Here is a 19527-nt window from a genome sequence, read left to right as displayed (position 1 = left end):
ACATTTGAAAATGCATTTGATAGCCTCTTAGAAAGTAAAATACCTGTCAATCACTGTAAGCCTAATGACAGAAAGCAGATAAATGAAAGCAGGAAAAAAAAGTGAGTGAAAGAAGGACATTGGCTAAGAAGCAATTATCTTAACGACCAGCTAGTGTCTAAAATGTAATCTCTGAAAATAAACTATACAATTTAACTGTTATCTCAGCATATCATTGCTTTCCTCAGCTCTACAACCTCTGCATCCATTTCAGATCTCAAGTGAAATTGTCTCTGATTTAGTGGGGTGGGGGGAATCACAAATTCTTGACTCACAAATTGCCTGATTTCTTTCAGGAAACACTTGGTAAATGGCAACAAGCCACAGGGAGCTTGAGGAAACAGGCTCTGACTCCTGAGAAGGCACATTGTACAGATTATATGACATTTTGTATGGTTGTAATTTAGGTGACAGAGAGCTAAGTTCCTGCTGTGCCTTGGGCTCTCCTTAAAGCAGTTTTTGAGGTAGTGTTGTCTGCCCAAGAGTGAGGGTAGTGTGTTGATCTGGAGTAAAAGATGAGTCTACATCAGCTGTTTGTGTGTCTGACGTGTGTACACAGACACAAAAGCACCCCATGTGCCAAAAAGTTAAAAAAAAACCCATGAAAATAGTATTTTATAGGTGTTGCTGCTAGAAACTGCCAACACTTGGCAGACAGGAAGCAGAAATGTTCTTTTTTCCAGCTTTACCACAAACAAGAAGTCCCTGCAGTGCATTTCACATTTTGACAGACACCGCAGTTCTCAGGTGGTATAATATTCCCCCACTCAGATCTAGCAAAATTTCCCCAAAGCCCTTGCCTACATGTTAGGTATTTGCTTGCAACAGCTCCTTTTCTTCTCAGAAATAATGACATTCTAGTAGATCTTTAGTAATATATATTTCTGTGGTTTTTCATATTATTCTTTTATTCTTTTTGTAAGTTAGTGAGGGAGGTTGCTAAACAAGCTATAATGGGCTGTAGTTGTGAATGCCTATCCAAACTATCGCCCAGTGCTAATGGTGTGGTTTTCAGTTTTAATTGGTTGTCTAAGTTTACTAATGACAATGTTTTAGAGCCTGTTTTGGGGAAGAGACATATCTTGATGCCTCAAAACTTGCTAGCTAGCCTGTTGTAGATCAGGCAGGTTTTGTCTATTATATCCACTAATTGCTCTGGACTTAGAATTCTTTTTTATTTTCAGTAGTATTTTTGTAAAGTCTTTTTCCTTTTCTCTCAACACTACCATATCCTGTAAACATGAATTAGAATGAGGAGTTTGACATAAAGGAGTGGAATCTTGAGTTGTGCAGAACATCTAAATAAATAATAGTGACATGATTAAACACTAATATTCAAGTCAGTATTTCTAGAGTTTGTAATTAGGCTACAAAATATGCTGTCACAGAGATGACCTTCAGTACTGTTGAAGCTGAAGGTGCTCATGACAGTAACAGTTGGCCCAGATGTTGTTCTGCGCAGACTAAAAACCTTGTTACCTCTATTCATCTGGATAGTGTGGGTGCTTCTTGAATTACGAAGTCGCATTTCTTCCGAATGCTTGTATATTGATGATCCAGTAGCGCACAGAAGTCTGATTTTTTAAAAATAAGCAGGTACTGCTCTGTCTGAAGAGCAGGGTTGACTCCCCACAGAACAAAGGCTTCTTGGAGATGCAGAAGGGCTGTGCCCATCCACGTGTTGGCTCTTGGGCTGTGTGTGCCCAGCTATATACCTGAGCGTTCCTGATACCAGCACCCCTGATACTGGCGCTCCTTTGCAGCCTCACTGCCAAGACCTTCCAAATCTTAGTTTGCTTTGAGTTTTCAGGTTATTACTCAAAACTAGAAACATTCAGCAGTGCCCTGGAGGGATGTGACATTAACTGTAGAGAAACCTCTTCCTCTTCAGAAGCAGAAACCAAATTTTGCTGTTGAAGCCAGTAAATCTGGAGAGAGCTTGCTGACATCTGCTGCATTATTGCAGGCTTCTGCTTTTTAGTGTGGCCCTAAGTCCCATGCACACATCATTTGCTGAAACCCAGGGTCAAAGCCAAACAACATGGGACTACAAACTGGGTAACTGGCATCAGCCTTTTAACAGGTATGTGGACTTTGAGGATTGTGCCTTGAAATTTGAGCTGCATAATGGGATCTGCACTCTTACCTGTCATAAATGTGACCCGTGTACGTACACACCTTCTCACACATCTATGCCTCCACATCCCAGAGGTGCAACTGAGACTAGCATTTAACCCAGGAATTGTCTATGGTGATAGATAATGGAAATGAAACCCATTGTAGATTTTGGTGGAAAGCTTCATGAGCATGCACTGTTGATCCTATGTCTTGTGAGAAGGTAGGAGCAGTAATTCCCTCCTTTCTGACAAGCCATCCCATATAATTGCAAAAGACATAGTCTCATTTCTCCACCGTTTTCCCTGACACCTGCTAATACACACTACAGGGATTCTTTGTCATCATAGACTATGTTGATCGCATGCAGCTTTGGTTTCTTCAACATCGGTGTCAAAAGCATTTTTATTTTCAAGCCTTCTGGCTCTTTCCTTTTTTTCTTTTTCTTTTGTTTTCTTCTTTAAAAAAAAAGAGGAAGAAAGATTGGATCCAATTTTCATTGGAATAACATGAGCCTGAAGATATTTTCATCAGTTCTTGACAGATGCTAGATGGACCGCGTACTAATAAATGCCTTTTTGTGATTGTTTTCCTCAGACGTAAGTCCATTTTGTGTGAGCACCGTATGAAGTAATTTTAAGCTTTTAATTGTTTATGATATCTAGCACTTCCAGACTCTGTGAATGTTTCTGTATCTGTGAAAGAGAGTTATTAAGCACCAGAGAAAAATGCTGCCATGCGACTTGCTGTTAATGCTGGGGAAGACCTGCCAAATCTTGCAGTGTTTGTGCATGCTATAGAGGTGGAAAGAAGGGAAGCTTGCGGAGCTAATAATAGCAGCAGCTTTGTGGCTAGGAGCCTCAGAATTGTAACTCCATGATGACAGTCTGATTCAAAACATGGTGAAGTCCGTATTTCTATCTATTCCTGTGGGTCTTGCATCAATTCTTACAAATCAAAGTTGAAAAAGGGATTTGAATGTTTTTGCATAAGACCAAATGATCCTTTCCACTTCAGATGCAGGCAGGTCTTTTTTAACATTTGACAAGATAAGGTTTTCAATATATTTATAATGTGTTTTCAATGAAGCATCCCCTGATCTTTAAAACTGTCTCATGCAGTGTTGGCACAGCGGTTGCATTTACAATCAGATACGTTAATACGTTACTTCTGCCCCGCCCTTCCGTTGGTCACCTTCCCGGGAGTGCGTAGTGTGGTAAAGAACATGACTCGTGACGGTTCGGCAGGCACCATTGTTCTAGTCTGTTTTGTGGGCTACCAATGATTGGGAGACGGTGAAGCTCCTCAGGGGGCTGTTCGTTACAAGAGTAACTAGAGACCGTGGACTTCTTAATTCCCCATGTGCACCAAGCAGTTTTCCCTGCTGTACTAAAACAACATGCCATTTTTAGTTGTTTCATTTGAACACAGTCAGGTTCCAAAGCGATGCCGAATCTATGTAGTACCACACACTAATGGCTTGTTGGTCCTGCCCCTCCCTGTGTGCAGGTGAAGGGCCCAATGAGAGTGAACCTTTGTCTGAAATAGGTGAACAGCCTGCTCAGATGTTTAAGGCTCAGATCTTTGAGCCTTTATTATATTTTCTTCTGATGCTTTTCACTCTGGCACTTCTCCTATCACCCTCATTGGGGATGTTTCCTCAGTAGTGAGTGAGGCAGCAGTTCCAGATTTGGCCTGTGTAATTATTTATCGTTGGGTTGCCTAGCGGTGCCTAAGGAAGCAATAAAACCCAAACTTTCCTGTGCGGCAGTTCCTACAAATACTTTTGCAGCTTCCAACTAATTTTACCTCAGGGGATTTCCTGAGCAGGATACCAGTTTTGTCTGTTTGGTAGCACTCAGTGGCTTTCTCTACCGAGTACCTGCAAGCAGCCTCACAATCACAGGTCCTGGTTCTCATGGGGGACTTCAACCGCCCTGACATCAGTTGGGAAGACCATACATCTAGGCAGGCGCAGTCCAGGAGGTTCCTACAGAGCATCGATGATAACTTTCTGATGCAAGTGGTGGAGGAACCAACAAGGAAAGGCGCTCTGCTGGACCTTGTATTAACAAACAAGGAGGGACTGGTGGAGGATGTGAAGGTCGGAGGTAGACTCAGCTGCAGTGACCATGAAATGGTCGAGTTCAGGATCCTGTGTGGAGGAAGCATGGCGATAAGCAGGATCAAAACCTTGTACCTCAGGAGGGTTAACTTTGCCCTCTTCAAGGAGCTACTGGGAGGAATTCCGTGGGCCAGGGCTCTCGAAGGCAGGGGGGTCTAAGAGTGCTGGTCGCTGTTTAAACGTCGCTTCCTCCGGCTCAGGAGTGGTGCATCCCCCTGAGAAAGAAATCGAGCAAAGGAGGCAGGAGACCTGCATGGTTAAACAAGGAGCTTCTGGAGGAGATCAGGTGGAAGAGAAAGGTCCATGGAATGTGGAAAGAGGGGCAGGCCACTTGGGAAGAGTACAGGAACGTGGTCAGAGCGTGCAGGGATGTGACGAAGAAGGCCAAAGCCCACCTGGAATTGAAGCTGGCAAAGGGATGTCAAAAACAACAAGAAGGGCTTCTTCAACTACATCATCAGCAAAAGGAAGGCTAGGGACAATGTGGGGCTGCTGCTGAATGAGGCGGGTGTCCTGGTGACGGAGGATGCGGACAAGGCAGAGCTACTGAATGCCTTCTTTGCTTCAGTCTTCAGTGCTAAGACTGGCCCTCAGAAATCCCAGGTCCCGGAGGTAAGAGAAGAAGCCTACAAAGAGGATGACTTTCCCTTGGTCGAGGAGGACTGTGTGAGGGATCGCTTAAGCGATCTGGACCTCCACAAATCCATGGGCCCGATGGAATGCACCCACGAGTGCTGAGGGAGCTGGCGGATGTCATTGCTGAGCCACTCTCCATCATCTTTGAGAGGTCCTGGAGGACAGGAGAGGTTCCCGAGGACTGGAGAAAGGCCATCGTCACTCCAATCTTCAAAAAGGGCAAGAAGGAGGACCCAGCGAACTACAGGCCGGTCAGCCTCACCTCCATCCCAGGAAAGGTGATGGAGCAGCTTATCCTGGAGGTCATCAACAAGCAAGTGGAAGAAAAGAAGGTTATCAGGAGTAGTCAGCATGGATTCACCAAGGGGAAATCATGCCTGACCAATCTGGTAGCTTTCTACAATGACATGACTGGCTGGGTAGATGAAGGGAGAGCTGTGGATGTTGTCTACCTTGACTTCAGCAAGGCTTTCGACACAGTCTCCCGTAATATCCTCCTAGGGAAGCTCAGGAAGTGTGGGCTGGATGAGTGGTCGGTGAAGTGGATTGAGAACTGGCTGAATGACAGAACTCAGAGGGTTGTCATCAGCGGTGCTGAGTCTAGTTGGAGGCTGGTAACTAGTGGTGTCCCTCAGGGGTTGTTCTGGTTCAGCTGCAGCCGGCAACAAAAGTGCCACGCGGCTGCCCCTCCCCCCGCCGCGGTGCGGAGGAGAATGGAAAGAAAAAGAGGCAGAAACCGGTGGGTCGGGATTAGGGCAGTTTAACAGAACAGCAAACAAAGAGAACAGGAACAACGATACAGATGAGGAGAAAACAAAACACGAACCGCACAACCCGGAGAGCCGCCCTCCACGACCGCCACCGCCAACTCCCGAAACGCAAGTGAGTTCCCGCTGTGCCGCCCCCCCCCCCCCCCGGAACCCAGCATGATGGCACATGGTATGGAATACCCGGCTCTGTTTGGCCAGGTTGGGGTTGAGTCAGCCGAACCCAGGACAGGGGTCAGTACTGGGCCCAGCCTTGTTTAACTTCTTCATCAACGACCTGGATGAAGAGTTAGAATGTACCCTCAGCAAGTTTGCTGATGACACCAAACTGGGAGGTGTGGTAGATACACCAGAAGGCTGTGCTGCCATTCAGCGTGACCTGGATAGGCTGGAAAGCTGGGCAGAGAGGAACCTGATGAGGTTCAACAAAGCCAAATGCAGGGTCCTGCACCTGGGGAGGAACAACCCCATGCACCACTACAGGCTTGGGGTGGACCTGCTGGAGAGCAGTGCTGTGGAGAGTGACCTGGGTGTCCTGGTGGACGACAGATTAACCATGAGCCAGCAGTGTGCCCTGGCTGCCAAGAAGGCCAATGGCATTCTGGGGTGCATTAGGAGGCGTGTGGGCAGCAGGTCGAGGGAGGTTCTCCTTCCCCTCTATACTGCCCTTGTGAGGCCTCATCTGGAGTACTGTGTCCAGTTCTGGGCTCCCCAGTTCAAGAAAGATGAGGAGCTACTGGAGAGAGTCCAGCAGAGGGCTACAAGGATGGTGAGGGGACTGGAACATCTCTCCTACGAGGAGAGGTTGAGGGAACTGGGCTTGTTCAGCCTGAAGAAGAGAAGGCTGCGAGGGGACCTAATATGTACTTACAAATATCTGAAGGGTGGGTGTCAGGAGGATGGGGCCAAGCTCTTTTCAGTGGTGCCCAGCAACAGCACAAGGGACAACGGGCACAAACTGAAGCACAGGAAGTTCCGTCTGAACATGAGGAAGAACTTCTTCCCTCTGAGGGTGACTGAGCCCTGGAACAGGCTGCCCAGGGAGGTTGTGGAGTCTCCTTCTCTGGAGATACTCAAGACCCGCCCGGACAAGGTCCTGTGCAGGTTGTTGTAGGTGACCCTGCTTCGGCAGGAGGGTTGGACTAGATGACCCACAAAGGTCCCTTCCAACCCCTACCATTCTGTGATTCTGTGATTCTGTACCTGCCTCTTCTGTTAAATCCGCGTAGACCTTTTGCATTCAGAGCATCCTTTGTCAACATCTTTGACGTGTCTAATGCATTCAGGTGAAGAATCATGAACTTGTCTGTGGTTTGTATGTGACGACTCCTGCTGTCATTTGATGCTGTAGTTTTCATATTGGATAAGACACTGTATTATCAATCCCTGCCGAGCCCTGATCAAGTCATCAGTGATTTTATGTATCCCTTGCATATTCTTCAAGCACCCGCACCTGTCTTTGTGTAAAGGAAGCAGGCACTTAAATTTCTGCATCTATATTTGCATCTGGGCAGATGAGATACCGCTGTTGTCGAGCATGTCAGCCTTTGGTTTTGTTGCAAGGTAGTCTTCAATATTAAAGGCCAACTAAGCATAGGTTCTCTGAAATGTCTTCATGGAACAAAGTGAGTACCCCTGTGCCCATTCCCCTCTTATTACTGCTCAGGAAAAACAACTTGGAGCTATGCTAGATAGTCCTAGATAAACATCAGCAAGTAGTGAGATGGGAAGAGCACTGGGTAGCAGTGGGCCAGAGGAGGGAAACAGCTGGAAGACTCATTGTAGGATTAGTTGGTTTTATTTGACTTTTTAAAAGGAACCTTGTATTTAACTGAATCAACTACATATTCTAGCTCTGGGCAAGAGTGAGAATTTGAGCACTGAACGCTGCCTATTTGAGTTAAATATGCTGGAAGGTAGAAAATATTTCAAACATCTCCAAAGAGTTAAACTTGGAAAGCTTAGAGTTAAAGTAAAAATTCTAAAGGTGTGAACTTTGCCTTTTTCATATCAGTAAAACATTACTGCCTAAACCCTTCACAGTGGTGACTGACTAGCTGTGATACTTCTGCAGAGATTTTTAAAAACAAGACTCTGGGATCAGTTTCTAAAAGTGAATTTTTAAGTGTCTGAGGGAGCAAGGAGCAGAAATGTCACTGATGTCAGATAAACTCAGTCCTGAAGCAAAAATTGCAGGAATCTTTTATCAAGATGTGATGATGGATTCTTTATTGCCGTCAAACTGGATGTTTTTCTAAAAGATGCAATCTAGCTGTAACATGATTCCCTTCAGGGAATGCTCCTTCAGAGCAATCCTATGGCCTACCTTATGCTGGAGGTCACATTACAGTTTGTTATTCTGGTCTCATCGTGAAGAAATTATGGATGTCACATTCATGAAAAACGTCCATGTTGCGTTATTTAAATGATGCTTGGGTTTCGGTGCTGAGCACAGGCAAATCCAAGTAACAGTTGCTGGGCACTCCACATTCGACAACAAAATAGCTACTTCAAGTATTCATTAATGTCTGCCTGATTTTTTAATACTTTGAGGAGAAATATTGATCTTAATTTCTAAAGACATTGATTCTACAAATACAGCTTGAAAATTCTTTGAAGATTAAAAAGAGTCAGAGTCTTTCCCCAAAACTTACTGAAGACTTCACCTTCACAGCTACTTAATACTGAGGGGAGGGAAACGTGTGGGGTGTGACCCCGTCTTTCTCCCTCGGGCAGGGCTCCTGTGCAGGCTGTGTGCTCTCACAGCCCAGCGGGACGTACGGGTGCAGGAGTGCACCAGGACCTGGCAGCACATTTCTCCGCTGCTCTGAGGGCATTGTCCAAAAATGGAAGTGTTATTGAGTCATCATAACTGCATGCCTCACTTACGCGTTTATGTGATTGCCGTAATCTGTGCCTAACATAGCTATTTTTCAAGTTTCTGGCAAATCTAGGCTGATACCCCCACAACACTCACATTTCTGGCAGCTTGGGAGGCTTTCCCTCAAAGCTACAAGATTCAGCACCTTAATAAAAATGGAATTATGAAATGAGACTTGAGATTGGATGTGTGAAGTATGCACTTTTAGGCCTGGGGTTTAAATTTCTTGTTATTTCATCTCACTTTGGGTTCTTTGCCCATATTTTGGTCTCCATGTACTGTCGAAATGCTCCCACCAGATTTTTTTCTGCGTGCTTAGGTCCCGAAGAGGATGATGTTATGGAGAACCACATAGCTTGTAAAGTAGATGTCTCTTGTGTTTGCGTGGCGTATAACACACAGGCTGGGAGATTTTGAGGTTACAAAACACTGTCCCTTCATAGACAAAAGTGAATACTTGGAGAGAGAGATAAAGAGGAACTGCTCCAAAAGCTGTCTTAGGACCTTTGCCATAATATTTTGGGTTTCAACTTTGATTCAGATCCATATTTGTAGCCATATCTAATTCCACATGAAAATTGCTGTGTGGGTCCAGACTTCTCTTCCTTATAAAAAATGAAACCTATTTTCTTTCCCTTTCTTTCCATCAGCGTAACAGCCACATTTTCTGAATACCTTAGATGCTGCTGAAGCTGTTTAACCACTTAAAAATTGCTTTTTCCTTAACAATTGTAAGAGAACAGTCCATTTAAAGCAGTTATTTGTATTTTTATTTATAAAGACTTGCATTTAATCTTAAAAACAACAGCAACAAAAAAAAAATCCAAAACGCAGTTATGCAAAGTCTTTTCAATTACTGCCGAGGTTTGCATAGTTACAACACTTTTGCTTAATATATAACTATGGAGCTGTCATGAGAAAATATGGCATTGTGGAGCCTGCAGAAAAGGAGACCAGTGACAGCTTCGCCTGGGCTTCCCAAAGACAAGTTGCGCTCTGACAGGTATTTATCCGGTGTCTTCGGAGTTAGTTAAAAGCAGCCAACGGGGGAGTCAGAGGCTGTGTCCTCTGGCAAGCGTGCGTAGGTTTGATTTGCACCGCCTGAGTGCAGCTTGTCACATAAATGTATATGTATAAAAGATGTTCGACAGGATGGGAGACCTGAGGGTTGTATTTCTGCCTTCCCGCAGGTCATTGCTGCTGTGGTGTGCTTGCCCTGTAGCTGGTGTAAGGCCTCATGTGGAAAATGGAAATTAAGGGTCTCACTAGCATGGTAGCAGTTACCCATGGCAAAGGCGGTGTTTACGTAATTGCTCCCTCAACTTCTGTTCCTGCTCCTGTTGCAGTCTGCTCTCTTGAAGGCAGAGGAGCGAAGGCACACTCGGGGCCCTGAGGCTGACCACCACACAGCGAGAGAGCTGAGGCAGCTTCTCCATGACTGAGCGTGCTTCGCATCAGCAGGGCTCATCCGGGCAGCGCCGCGGAAAGCAGCGGGGGCGTGGGGAGATAAGCACTACCCACGACTCTTCTCTCAGTGTTCACCTTTTTGCATTTGCCAGCAGTGTTCACCTTTTTGCGTTTGCCAGTAAATCTGCTTCTCGCGTACTCCAGCACGGAGACCGCGCTACCAGCTGCCTGAGATGCGGTGGCTAGTGCAAGGATGGGGTGGGCTAGGCTGTACGTGAGTTATTGCTTGAGATGTGCTCCATTGCCATCTCATCTGTATGGTGCTGTGGCAGGGGTAGGGGCAGCTTCTGTCAAATAACTACCCACTTACGTTACAAAAGCCAGTCATTCGCTAGTGAGAGGTACTCCAGTGCTTGCCAGCAAGGTGCTGAGCGGGCTGCATCATGCAGGGGTTGGACTAGACAAGGACTCTGCGACGCAGCCCGGCCTCTAGCTCTTTCAAGCACCCGAGTGCCTTCCCCTGTGATCCCCGTGAGAGCGACCATTGCACCACCCAGGTCACACACCCCTGCGGAGCATGTAAGGAAAAGACGCGGCCCAGACACACTGAGACTGCTCACGTGCAAAGTGACACCAGCTCCGTTAACTGCGTGACCGTCTGGCACAGCGCTGCGCAAGACGTGGATGTCCACGCCAGCGCCAGATACGCAAGCTCCAGGAGAGGAGGGGGCCTGGGGACACAGGGGTTGGCAGAGACAAACTGATCTGGCTTATAGTTGCCTTGGCTTGCTGGGGCTTTGTGCCAGCGCCAGCCTCAGCCCGCTGCCAGAGTGGCCTGCCGGGACCCAGCCCAGCATCGCCGGGCTCCAGGCTGGGCAGCGCTGGGCTGACACTCGTCCTTTAGTTAACGCGGGGGCTGCTGCTGGGGCCGAAGCCGTTAGCACGGAGCGTGGTATCGATTTTCCCTTCCCAGTGAGTAGGTGCTGTTCTTTCACTTCTAAGGATTACGCCGCTTTGTCCGCTTTCTGCTGAGCTCACTGCAGACTGAGTTTCCTGGGGAAAAAAACCACTGTCAAGTACCCTGTTTTCTTATTCTTATCTCACATTTAGTTTCCTAATTGCAGCTTGAAAATAAATTATCCTTCCTGCTAATTTTGTTCTTTTGTATTTGGGAAACGCTGCCAAGTCTGACAACTCCTTCCTTCCAAAGATGCAGTGTTAAGATGTTTTTTCCCTGCTTCACAATGACAAAACTGTCAGGAATCATTGGAGTCAGGAGGAACATGTGTTTTGTGTGTGCCGGTGAAGCAGTGCTTATTATGTTTAGTTAATTTAAGTCTGTCTGCAACAGAGGGGTGGGTGTATTTACACATTTCCTAATAATGATTTGAATCTGAAAGTTCTTCCTGCATTGGAGTGTAAAGACTTTCAGCGGATTTTCCCAAAAGCAGCTTAGATATCAATGTTCAGTAGAAGCTGGGGGCTACATCTTTTGTACTCTGTATTTAAAACTTCAGCTTAGGGGACCTGCAATTTTCAAACCAGACTACTTACTAGTTCTCCTTTAATACCACACTGGAGGTTTTTTGCTTGGAAAATACCAACACCGATGTAAAACACATGGAGTTTTTGAAGAGAATGTGTTGCCATCAAGTCCAGGGAAGAAATATTGCCTGGCTGCACTTTGGGGTTGTGTGGGGGCACTGTGAGGCTTTCAGCAGTGCCGTGAGATCCTCGGGCTGCTCCCACAGAGATCCCTTAGTCTGCAGGCTAGGTAGATGGAAAATTAATGTTTCTTTGTGCAAAAGTGTCCTCTTTTCCATAGCAATAAAGAAATAAACCAAGACATGAAGCTCTTCAAGCTGCTGTAGCAATCAAGCCACGAACAGCTTCCCCATGTCTTGCAGAGCCTGTTCCTCACTGTCCTTGTACCCTTGACTGCGCGACTGACTGGAGCTTTGCCTCATCCCTAAACTGCAGCTTGCTTCTAGAGAGGGTGCGGGAGGGAAGGGAGGGCAAGAGGCACTTTGCAAACTGCTGTTGGAGAGTCCAGAGTAGCCTCTGCTGTACTGACCCCGTTAGTGGCCAAGCTGCCCTAAAGTAATACCAGGTCTTTTGCGTGGCGTGTAGTGAGTGACCTCTGGGAGGAGACTGAGGTAAGACATGGGAATGGCTCTTCATAATGTTAGACACTTGGTGCTAAACCATAGAGTCAGGAAAACAAGTCACTTTTAACAAAAAAATAGAAGAAGTACCTTCCGGAGATCATTGTATTTACAGTGTGCTGCCTTGCTGACCTCTCAGAACTGGAGAAATCTTTTTCTTCTTTTTTTCTTTTTCTTTTTGGTGTTGTAAGACAGATGGTGTATGCTCTTAAACAGTGAAATAAGCCACGTTCCATACAAGATAAGACACTTGAAAATGTTGCTATAAATATGCAGAGGTTGTGCATTTGTCAGTGAAAATAAATTCTTTTGAATACTTCTTTCTCTGCAGACTGTCCCCCCTAACAAATCTGCAGTTAATCACAGAGTGAAATCTCTTTCCCCCTGTAGATTGTGTTCCGGAAAATCAGTGATGTCAAACGTGAGGAAGAGGAGAGAATGAAGAGGAAGAACGAAGCGCCTCTGATCTTGCCCCCGGACCACCCAGTCCGCCGGCTGTTCCAGAGGTTCAGGCAGCAGAAGGAAGCGCGGCTGGCAGCAGAGAGGGGCAGAGATCCGGACGACCTGGACGTGGAGAAGGGCAGCATTTTAGGGGAGCGCTCCTCCACCCGCTCGGTGGTCAAAGCCAGCGTTGTGACTGTACGGGAGAGCCCGGCGACCCCCGTGTCATACCAGTCTGCTTCAACGTCTGGGGCCTCTGACCAGGCAAAGCTGCAGGCCCCGACGTCGGAGTACGCGGGGTGTAGGGTGTCGGGGGACTGCCCCCGACGGAAAGGCTGGGCCAAATTCAGAGATGCCTGTGGAAAAGGTGAAGACTGGAACAAGGTCTCGAAAGCCGAGTCCATGGAGACTTTACCAGAGAGAACTAAAGCTTCGGGAGAAGCTACCCTGAAGAAGACAGACTCTTGTGATAGTGGCATTACAAAAAGCGACTTGCGCTTGGATAACGTTGGGGAGACAAGAAGCCCGCAGGACCGCAGCCCGGTCCTCACCGAGGTCAAGCATTCCTTTTATCCCATCCCAGAACAGACTCTTCAGGCCACCATGCTAGAAGTGAAACATGAGTTGAAAGAGGACATCAAGGCTTTAAACACAAAAATGACCAATATAGAAAAACAGCTGGCTGAGATACTTAGGATATTAACCTCAAGAAGAAGCTCCCAGTCGCCACAGGAATTGTTTGAAATATCAAGGCCCCAGTCTCCAGAATCAGAAAAAGACATGTTTGGAGCTAGTTGAGGTGTTTCTTTTTAAAAACAAACCAACACACCAACAAACAAAAAAACAGCCCCCCTAACATTTTAAATTTAATCTTTCTTGAAAACGAGTGAGGGACCAGTTCACTAAGCATGTTCCCCGTGTCTAAAAAGGTGCGGTAACAGGAACTGCAACTTCATGTCAAGATGGCAGCTGACTCTGAAGCCTTTTTGACAGCAAGGGTACAGTTTCTAAAGTTTTTTTTTTTTCTCCGTTGGTGCCCATTCCCCCCCGCTCCCCCTCTCTCCCTCGGGATGTTGGAATAAGAATTCTGACAGCAGCAGCCGTCCCCGTGAGCCCCAGGTCACCGCTGAGGTTTTTGGAGCATGCCTTACGTCGTTAGCTCGGGGTTTGCCCACGTGCATCGGGACTTGCCAGGGTGCTTACATTTTCAGCATTTGGTGGGGGGGTTTCTTTTCGCTGCTGCTGTCACCGTTGCAGTCACCTGTACAGCATGTTCAATGTCACAGTATATTTTCACATATCTGTAATAATGCAAAGAGCAGTAGGAGAGGTGTATTTCAGTTCAATAGAAGTTATTTTTGGGTAGTCAAGGAAGGGCTAAGAAGATGAAAAAGTTGTACTTTTTAATTGCAAACTAACGTATTGCTAAAGCAATTACTTTTAACAACATCCACAACAATAGCCACAGTGTTTCAGGTCTGTTAGTAAATGGGATCTTCCACATTCTCATGCAGTGAGTCAAAGATACTGATTTTCTAAAACTTAATTCCGATCTCAGATGTCTTTTTGAATACTTGTTACCTTGACCTTTAACTCCAGATGCCGGAGGACAGAAGGTTGGGTGTTCAGCGTACCCAAGCACAGCCCACTGCACAACACATTGTGAACATCAGGAACAGGTCCTGGAGTTTTGCCTCCCCATGAAAATATACTGTGGCATTTGTGTCCTGGTTTTGCTATGAATCTGCTCTTTTAATTCTTGTTAAATTATTATCCAGAATTTTCTGTTTTGATAATGTTCATTGTAGCCAAAGGCTTTCACAGAACTCTTAAAGATTCTAGATGGTGGCATTTTCCTCTACATCCAGATGTGTTGTTCCTGATCTAATCCAGCTGGTAAGCAGATGGATAGTAGAGGTAGAGATACAGTGCTTACTGTATGCAAGTGCTATTGTAGCAAGGAAACAAAAAGATCTACTTCTTAAAGAAGCAGATGTTTCCAAAACTTATATTTTCATAACTCTTTTTGGAGGAAGATTGAAGCACTTTACCAAAACTACTCTTCATTAGTCATTAGGTAGGGTAGCATAGCTGGTGGTGTGGCTTGGGTCATCACCTGCAGAGGCAGGTGTATGTTCACAGTATATTCTGTCCACCGATTTGGTATGTTCACTATTTAATGGTAGGTTAGAGCTCAGAAGCATGGTGCAACACTCTTTTTGGGTTTTCATTTTTAATGGCAATAGGTCTTAACACAGTGTGGCAGTAGTTAAGTCTCATTCTTTTTCCATGGCACTAAGTCATTTACAAAAAAACACATGATTTTGGGAGGAAGATTTTTGTTCATGTTAAGTAGGGAGGAGGCAAGGAAACCGAGCCGTTTGAAAGGATTTCTGCTGGCCTGACGCTTGCACGGTGCAATGCAGAACTGTGTCTGACATCCCTGGCGAAGTGCGAGGTCCACTGATGAACCGGCACAGTGGTGAGGCCGCGCTGTGCAAAGCCACCAGCTCAGGTCTTGAAGTCAGCGTATTTGTAGCTGTTCCTGCGGTTACTGCCCTTGCTCTTGAGGACACTGATTATTCCGAGCGCAGCACCACCGTTTCCAGGTCCAGAGGTTTAGCATTGGCTTTCAAGGGTCTCACACCTTGGTTCAATATGGAAGTGCCTACGGAAGTCTTACCCAAGGACTGAAATATTCCCAAGAAACAGCCAGCGGGATCAAATCTGGAGGTTACCTTTTCCCTCCCACAGGAAAAGGCGGTAGGGAGGTGACTTGCTCTGAAACCGAGGTGCCATTTCCTCGACTTCTTTCTGGCCCCATGTTTCGGTTTTTCCAGCGGTCACTGGTGCCTTTTACAGCGACGCACTGCTGACGTGCAGTGCCGAGGAAGGCTCTCTCTGACCAAAGCCACGCGGTGTGTCTGGCGCATGGGTCACTGCGAGTGGCGACAGTCACCTGTAATAGCTATGGAATGATTGCCGTAAGAAATCCATACACCAGTGGTTTCAGTTAGAAACTGCTGAATGATTTGTTTTCCTTCTAGTCTCCTCAGTCAGTAAATTGATTGGATAATGAACTTCTGCCTAAGTAAACCTCAGCTGCACTGATATACAAGGATTTATAACTGATGCCCAACAGTTCCAGCAAGGTTTCAGAGACTGACTCAGAGCTGGTTTCCTAACACAGGCAAATTCCTCACCAGTGTTATGTTCCTGAAACCAGGTTTTCTTCATAAAATTTTTGAAAGGCTGACAGTCTTGCTGAACTTAGCAAGCACTTTGTGAAAGCATCACCCACCTACCTGCAGCTGGATCAACGTGGAAATTAGGTCGTCCCAGGTGGATGAGGGAGGGAATGTTTATAACCTCCAAAGCAGGTGCCTAGCATCTCCAGCCTTGCAGTGCAGATGCAGAATTAAATGTACAGTCGCAGGTTACCTGGCCCTTTGTTGCTGATACCGAGCTGATGCTTCTCAGCGGCATTTTTACGTGCCCTCAGGGATATGTTAAAACTTGTTCTGGTGTTGCGGATTGCCCAGGTCTGGAGTCACGGCAGAGTCAGCCCTAGAAGCCCCGTAACTGGGCCACACCTGAGAGTGAAGGAACCCAGGTCCCCATCTGCTGGGGGTGCTTCTCGTGCAGCCTGAAGTTCAGCACCATTCTGCGCTCCTGCACACCCTGTTTGACACCCGGTGGTTGCAGCACCGAGACCTTTTTAAAGGCTTTTATGAGGCTTTTATAATGGCCTATAAAGCCATTTATAATCCATTTGTAAAGACTTCCTAAGATTGTAATATACTCCTAAATTATGCTTAAAATTTGATGTCTTTGAAGGTTATGGCCAAATTTGATTTTGTTACGGTCATGAAACTCCAGAGAAACTCCACTCCTTACAACAACACGTTCAGGGTCTCTGCTCCGGGTCAGCACTGACAGCGGTCAGTGTCACTCAGATTTGCACAGCTGTCACTGAGATTAGACCCATTTTATTACGATTTTATGAACTGGCAGGCACTAGAACTAGTTGTAGGAGACTGCATCATCCCTCAGTAACACATATATGTTGTAAGAGAATTTTTAAAAAATATACCATCTAGGACGAGCTTTGATCTTTGGATTCCCTGGGCTACCTAGTAGTTAAAACAAGCAAAACCTTGCCTGCTGTGGGCCTAGTCCCTCCTTTGAACCTCGGACTAATTTGGACCTGTGCTGTGGTGCCCAGGCTCCGCAGACGCAGCCCTTCTCCTTCAGAGAGTGGCTGAAAGCACCCGTGTCACAAATCTGTCTTTCTCCATTGAGCCTTACGCTTAGATGCCTGCGGCTGGGCGTCCTGTGTACTCGCCGTGATTGTTACTTGTTCTTTCATTTTACCTGTCAGCTTTTCCTTTTTCTTTTGTTTCTCTCGCCATGTTGGGGAAGCCTTTTCACTTAAATTATTTTTCAGCTTAGAAATGAATGATCTCTGAACATGAGACTATGCCCCTTAACAAGCAAATGCTTGTTATACTATAAGAAAAAAATAAAAACCAAAAAGGCCTCAGCTTTAACTACGTTCTGGCATAGTGCTTCTGCCATTTTACAACCTGCTAAGCAAACTGCATTAATCTGAAAGAGATTGTTTGTCCCATTTTTACTATACGATGGAGTTAGATCTCAGTCAAAAGCAGGTAGTTCAGAAAAGAGCCTGGGTTATGGTTTGGTAAAATGGGAACTTCTAAAAATTCATGCTTAAACTATTAGAAAGCGTACTGATACGCAGCACAGGATTAAAAAAGCAAAACCCAGCCCTCACCCCTACTGTGTTCAGATACATTTGCTTCTGTCTGGTATTACATGTATGCTTATAAAAACACCATTCTTGCTTTAAATCTCTTTCACAGCGCTGCCCTGAATCCCAGCGAACACCCTGTTTAACAGCTTCGAAGGTGATGTTCTGCTTCTACAGTACTTCACTTTAATGAACCGAACAAGATATTTACTGTGACTGTCTGGTGATATATTTTCACTCTTAACCAGTCTGTGAAAGAATTTAATACATGATTTGTCTTTACTATATAAACAACACCGTGTATGATTACACTTGTGCAGATGCGTGTACACACACACATATATATAATATCTATGTATAGATAAGTCTATGTATTGCTTTTTTGTTATGTAAAAGCACATCCCTCATTTAGTGATTCCGGTTGAAGAAGGGAGCTTAAATCTTCCCAGCAGACATCCACCGAAGGCCCTAGCTATAGGTTCTTGTTTGTTAACTGTTGAGCTTTTAAGGCCATGACTTTTGTTTTCTCTAGCTGGCCTCAACTTTACACTGTTACTCTGGCGAATACTGTGACTGAGAGAAGATCTGGCAAGCGTTGTGATGGTCGGGAAACAGAAATACACATGAAATTGGAAAAATGCTGTAGCGTAGTCGGTGGGAATAAGGCTCATAAGCCACTATTTGTTGCTCACGGTATCTCTGAAGCTAAGCTGCCCTGGTAGGTCCTTCTCGTGGCTTCTCCTGGAAGAGGGATGGTGGAATAAACGGGTTTCTTTTTCCCCGGTACCAGGCGCTGTCTCCAAGGTGCTGAGCCTATCCTCCTCCTCCTGGGCAGCGTAACACACGGTCGCTGCGCGTCTGCTTTCTTGTCCTGTTGTTAGGTGGTAAAAAGCATCTTCTATGGATTTCTTCATTTCCACATAGTCTCCTGTGGGTGTATTGGCAATAACAAAGTCTGTGTTGCAGCTGCACTTCTGATTCACTACGACAAACCTTTCAGAGAGGTTCCCGTGCAGGGGAAGCTCCAGGCACAGTAGGTTACTGTATCCTCCAATCTGACATAGTTTTGACCACATTGTTGTGGCAAGCATTGATTCAACTGAATAAAAATAAAGCTTTTTGCAATAAGATATATCCAACATTTAGCCTTAAGACCCTTTCGTAAGTGGCATCATTGAAACTGTGATTCCATTCTCCTTCCTTCTTAATGTTCTGTAGTATTTACAGTGTTGCCTAAAGATGAAGCACTTTGATTAGCTTTCTGAATCTAATGCAAATCACTTGCTGGTAATCACCTTTCTTTCTCCACTTATTGCCTTCTTGTTAGGATAATGAATGACGCCAATAGCCCTCTCCCCTCCCAAAACAGAGAAGTAACTATTGTCTAAACACTTCTGTGTATCAGGGAGCCAACCTGTCATATCGCAAAAGTGTTTGCTTCAAAGATTTTGTTTTACAGTTCGACAAAGCTAATGTGAATTTACTTGCGACTGTAATTTGTTTCAAGCTGATTGTTGAGTGTTGTGTAAACATATTTGATGTGTAATCCCAGAACATCTCTGTTACTGGATCTAAATGCCTAATACTAACAAAACAGTTTGGGGTTTTCACGAACTGTTCTGAAAGGCTCATGGTTTTTTTTTTCCTCCCACTGAATCTGTGACCACCAACATAGAAAAAGAATCATTTTAGCTGTAGATGAAAGAAGTTCAATAATCTTTTATCAGGATGAACTGCTATATAAAGAAATACCAAGTTTTCTAATGAATGTGTTATGTTACTGTACCTACATACAATCAATATTTGTACACCTGTTGGAGACCTGTCTGCGTTTCAGTATGTAGCCACCCACCACTGCATGGACACTTTATCGATACGCAGTTAATGCAGTTGCTTTGGCGCTTTTCAGTGTACTTCACTTGGTTTTATCCTTTCAGAAATCCACCAAATACTTTGGTTCTTTTTCTTTGCATTTGTCACTTTGTTCAGTGAAGCATGACTAGAAAAAGAGAACGAGTAGATACTATTTTTGTGGTCAGCAAAGCAGCTGCCAGTAGCTAGACAGTCTGTGTATGTATGTATGTATGTATACGCACTGTCTGGGAATGTTTCAGTTACAAATGCAGCCACCTACGTTAATGATATCCCTATTCAACATTTTTAAACAAGCACAAATAATA

The 19527-nt window shown here is 45.4% G+C and overlaps 1 protein-coding gene across 2 annotated transcripts in view; it reads left to right on the top strand.

Annotated features, from left to right (window-relative positions):
• KCNH1 (potassium voltage-gated channel subfamily H member 1) overlaps window positions 1-19513 on the top strand; it is a 206909-nt gene extending 187396 nt beyond the window's left edge. The window contains exons 11-12 of one of the 2 annotated variants that reach the window (XR_012763082.1): window positions 12526-13574; window positions 17460-19513. Coding sequence is in view for 1 of the 2 variants with exons in the window: in XM_075412947.1 (XP_075269062.1) it covers window positions 12526-13374 (849 nt within the window). In the remaining variant the exon portion in view is untranslated. Of the gene's footprint in view, window positions 1-12525 lie in introns of both variants that reach the window. The other variant, XM_075412947.1, reaches the window with a different exon arrangement.
• The last annotated feature ends 14 nt before the right edge of the window (window positions 19514-19527 follow it).

This window comes from Opisthocomus hoazin, chromosome 2 (assembly GCF_030867145.1).
Source record: "Opisthocomus hoazin isolate bOpiHoa1 chromosome 2, bOpiHoa1.hap1, whole genome shotgun sequence".
In the NCBI taxonomy this organism is placed as follows: Eukaryota; Metazoa; Chordata; class Aves; order Opisthocomiformes; family Opisthocomidae; genus Opisthocomus; species Opisthocomus hoazin.
This window is presented reverse-complemented; position numbering and strand designations above follow the sequence as displayed.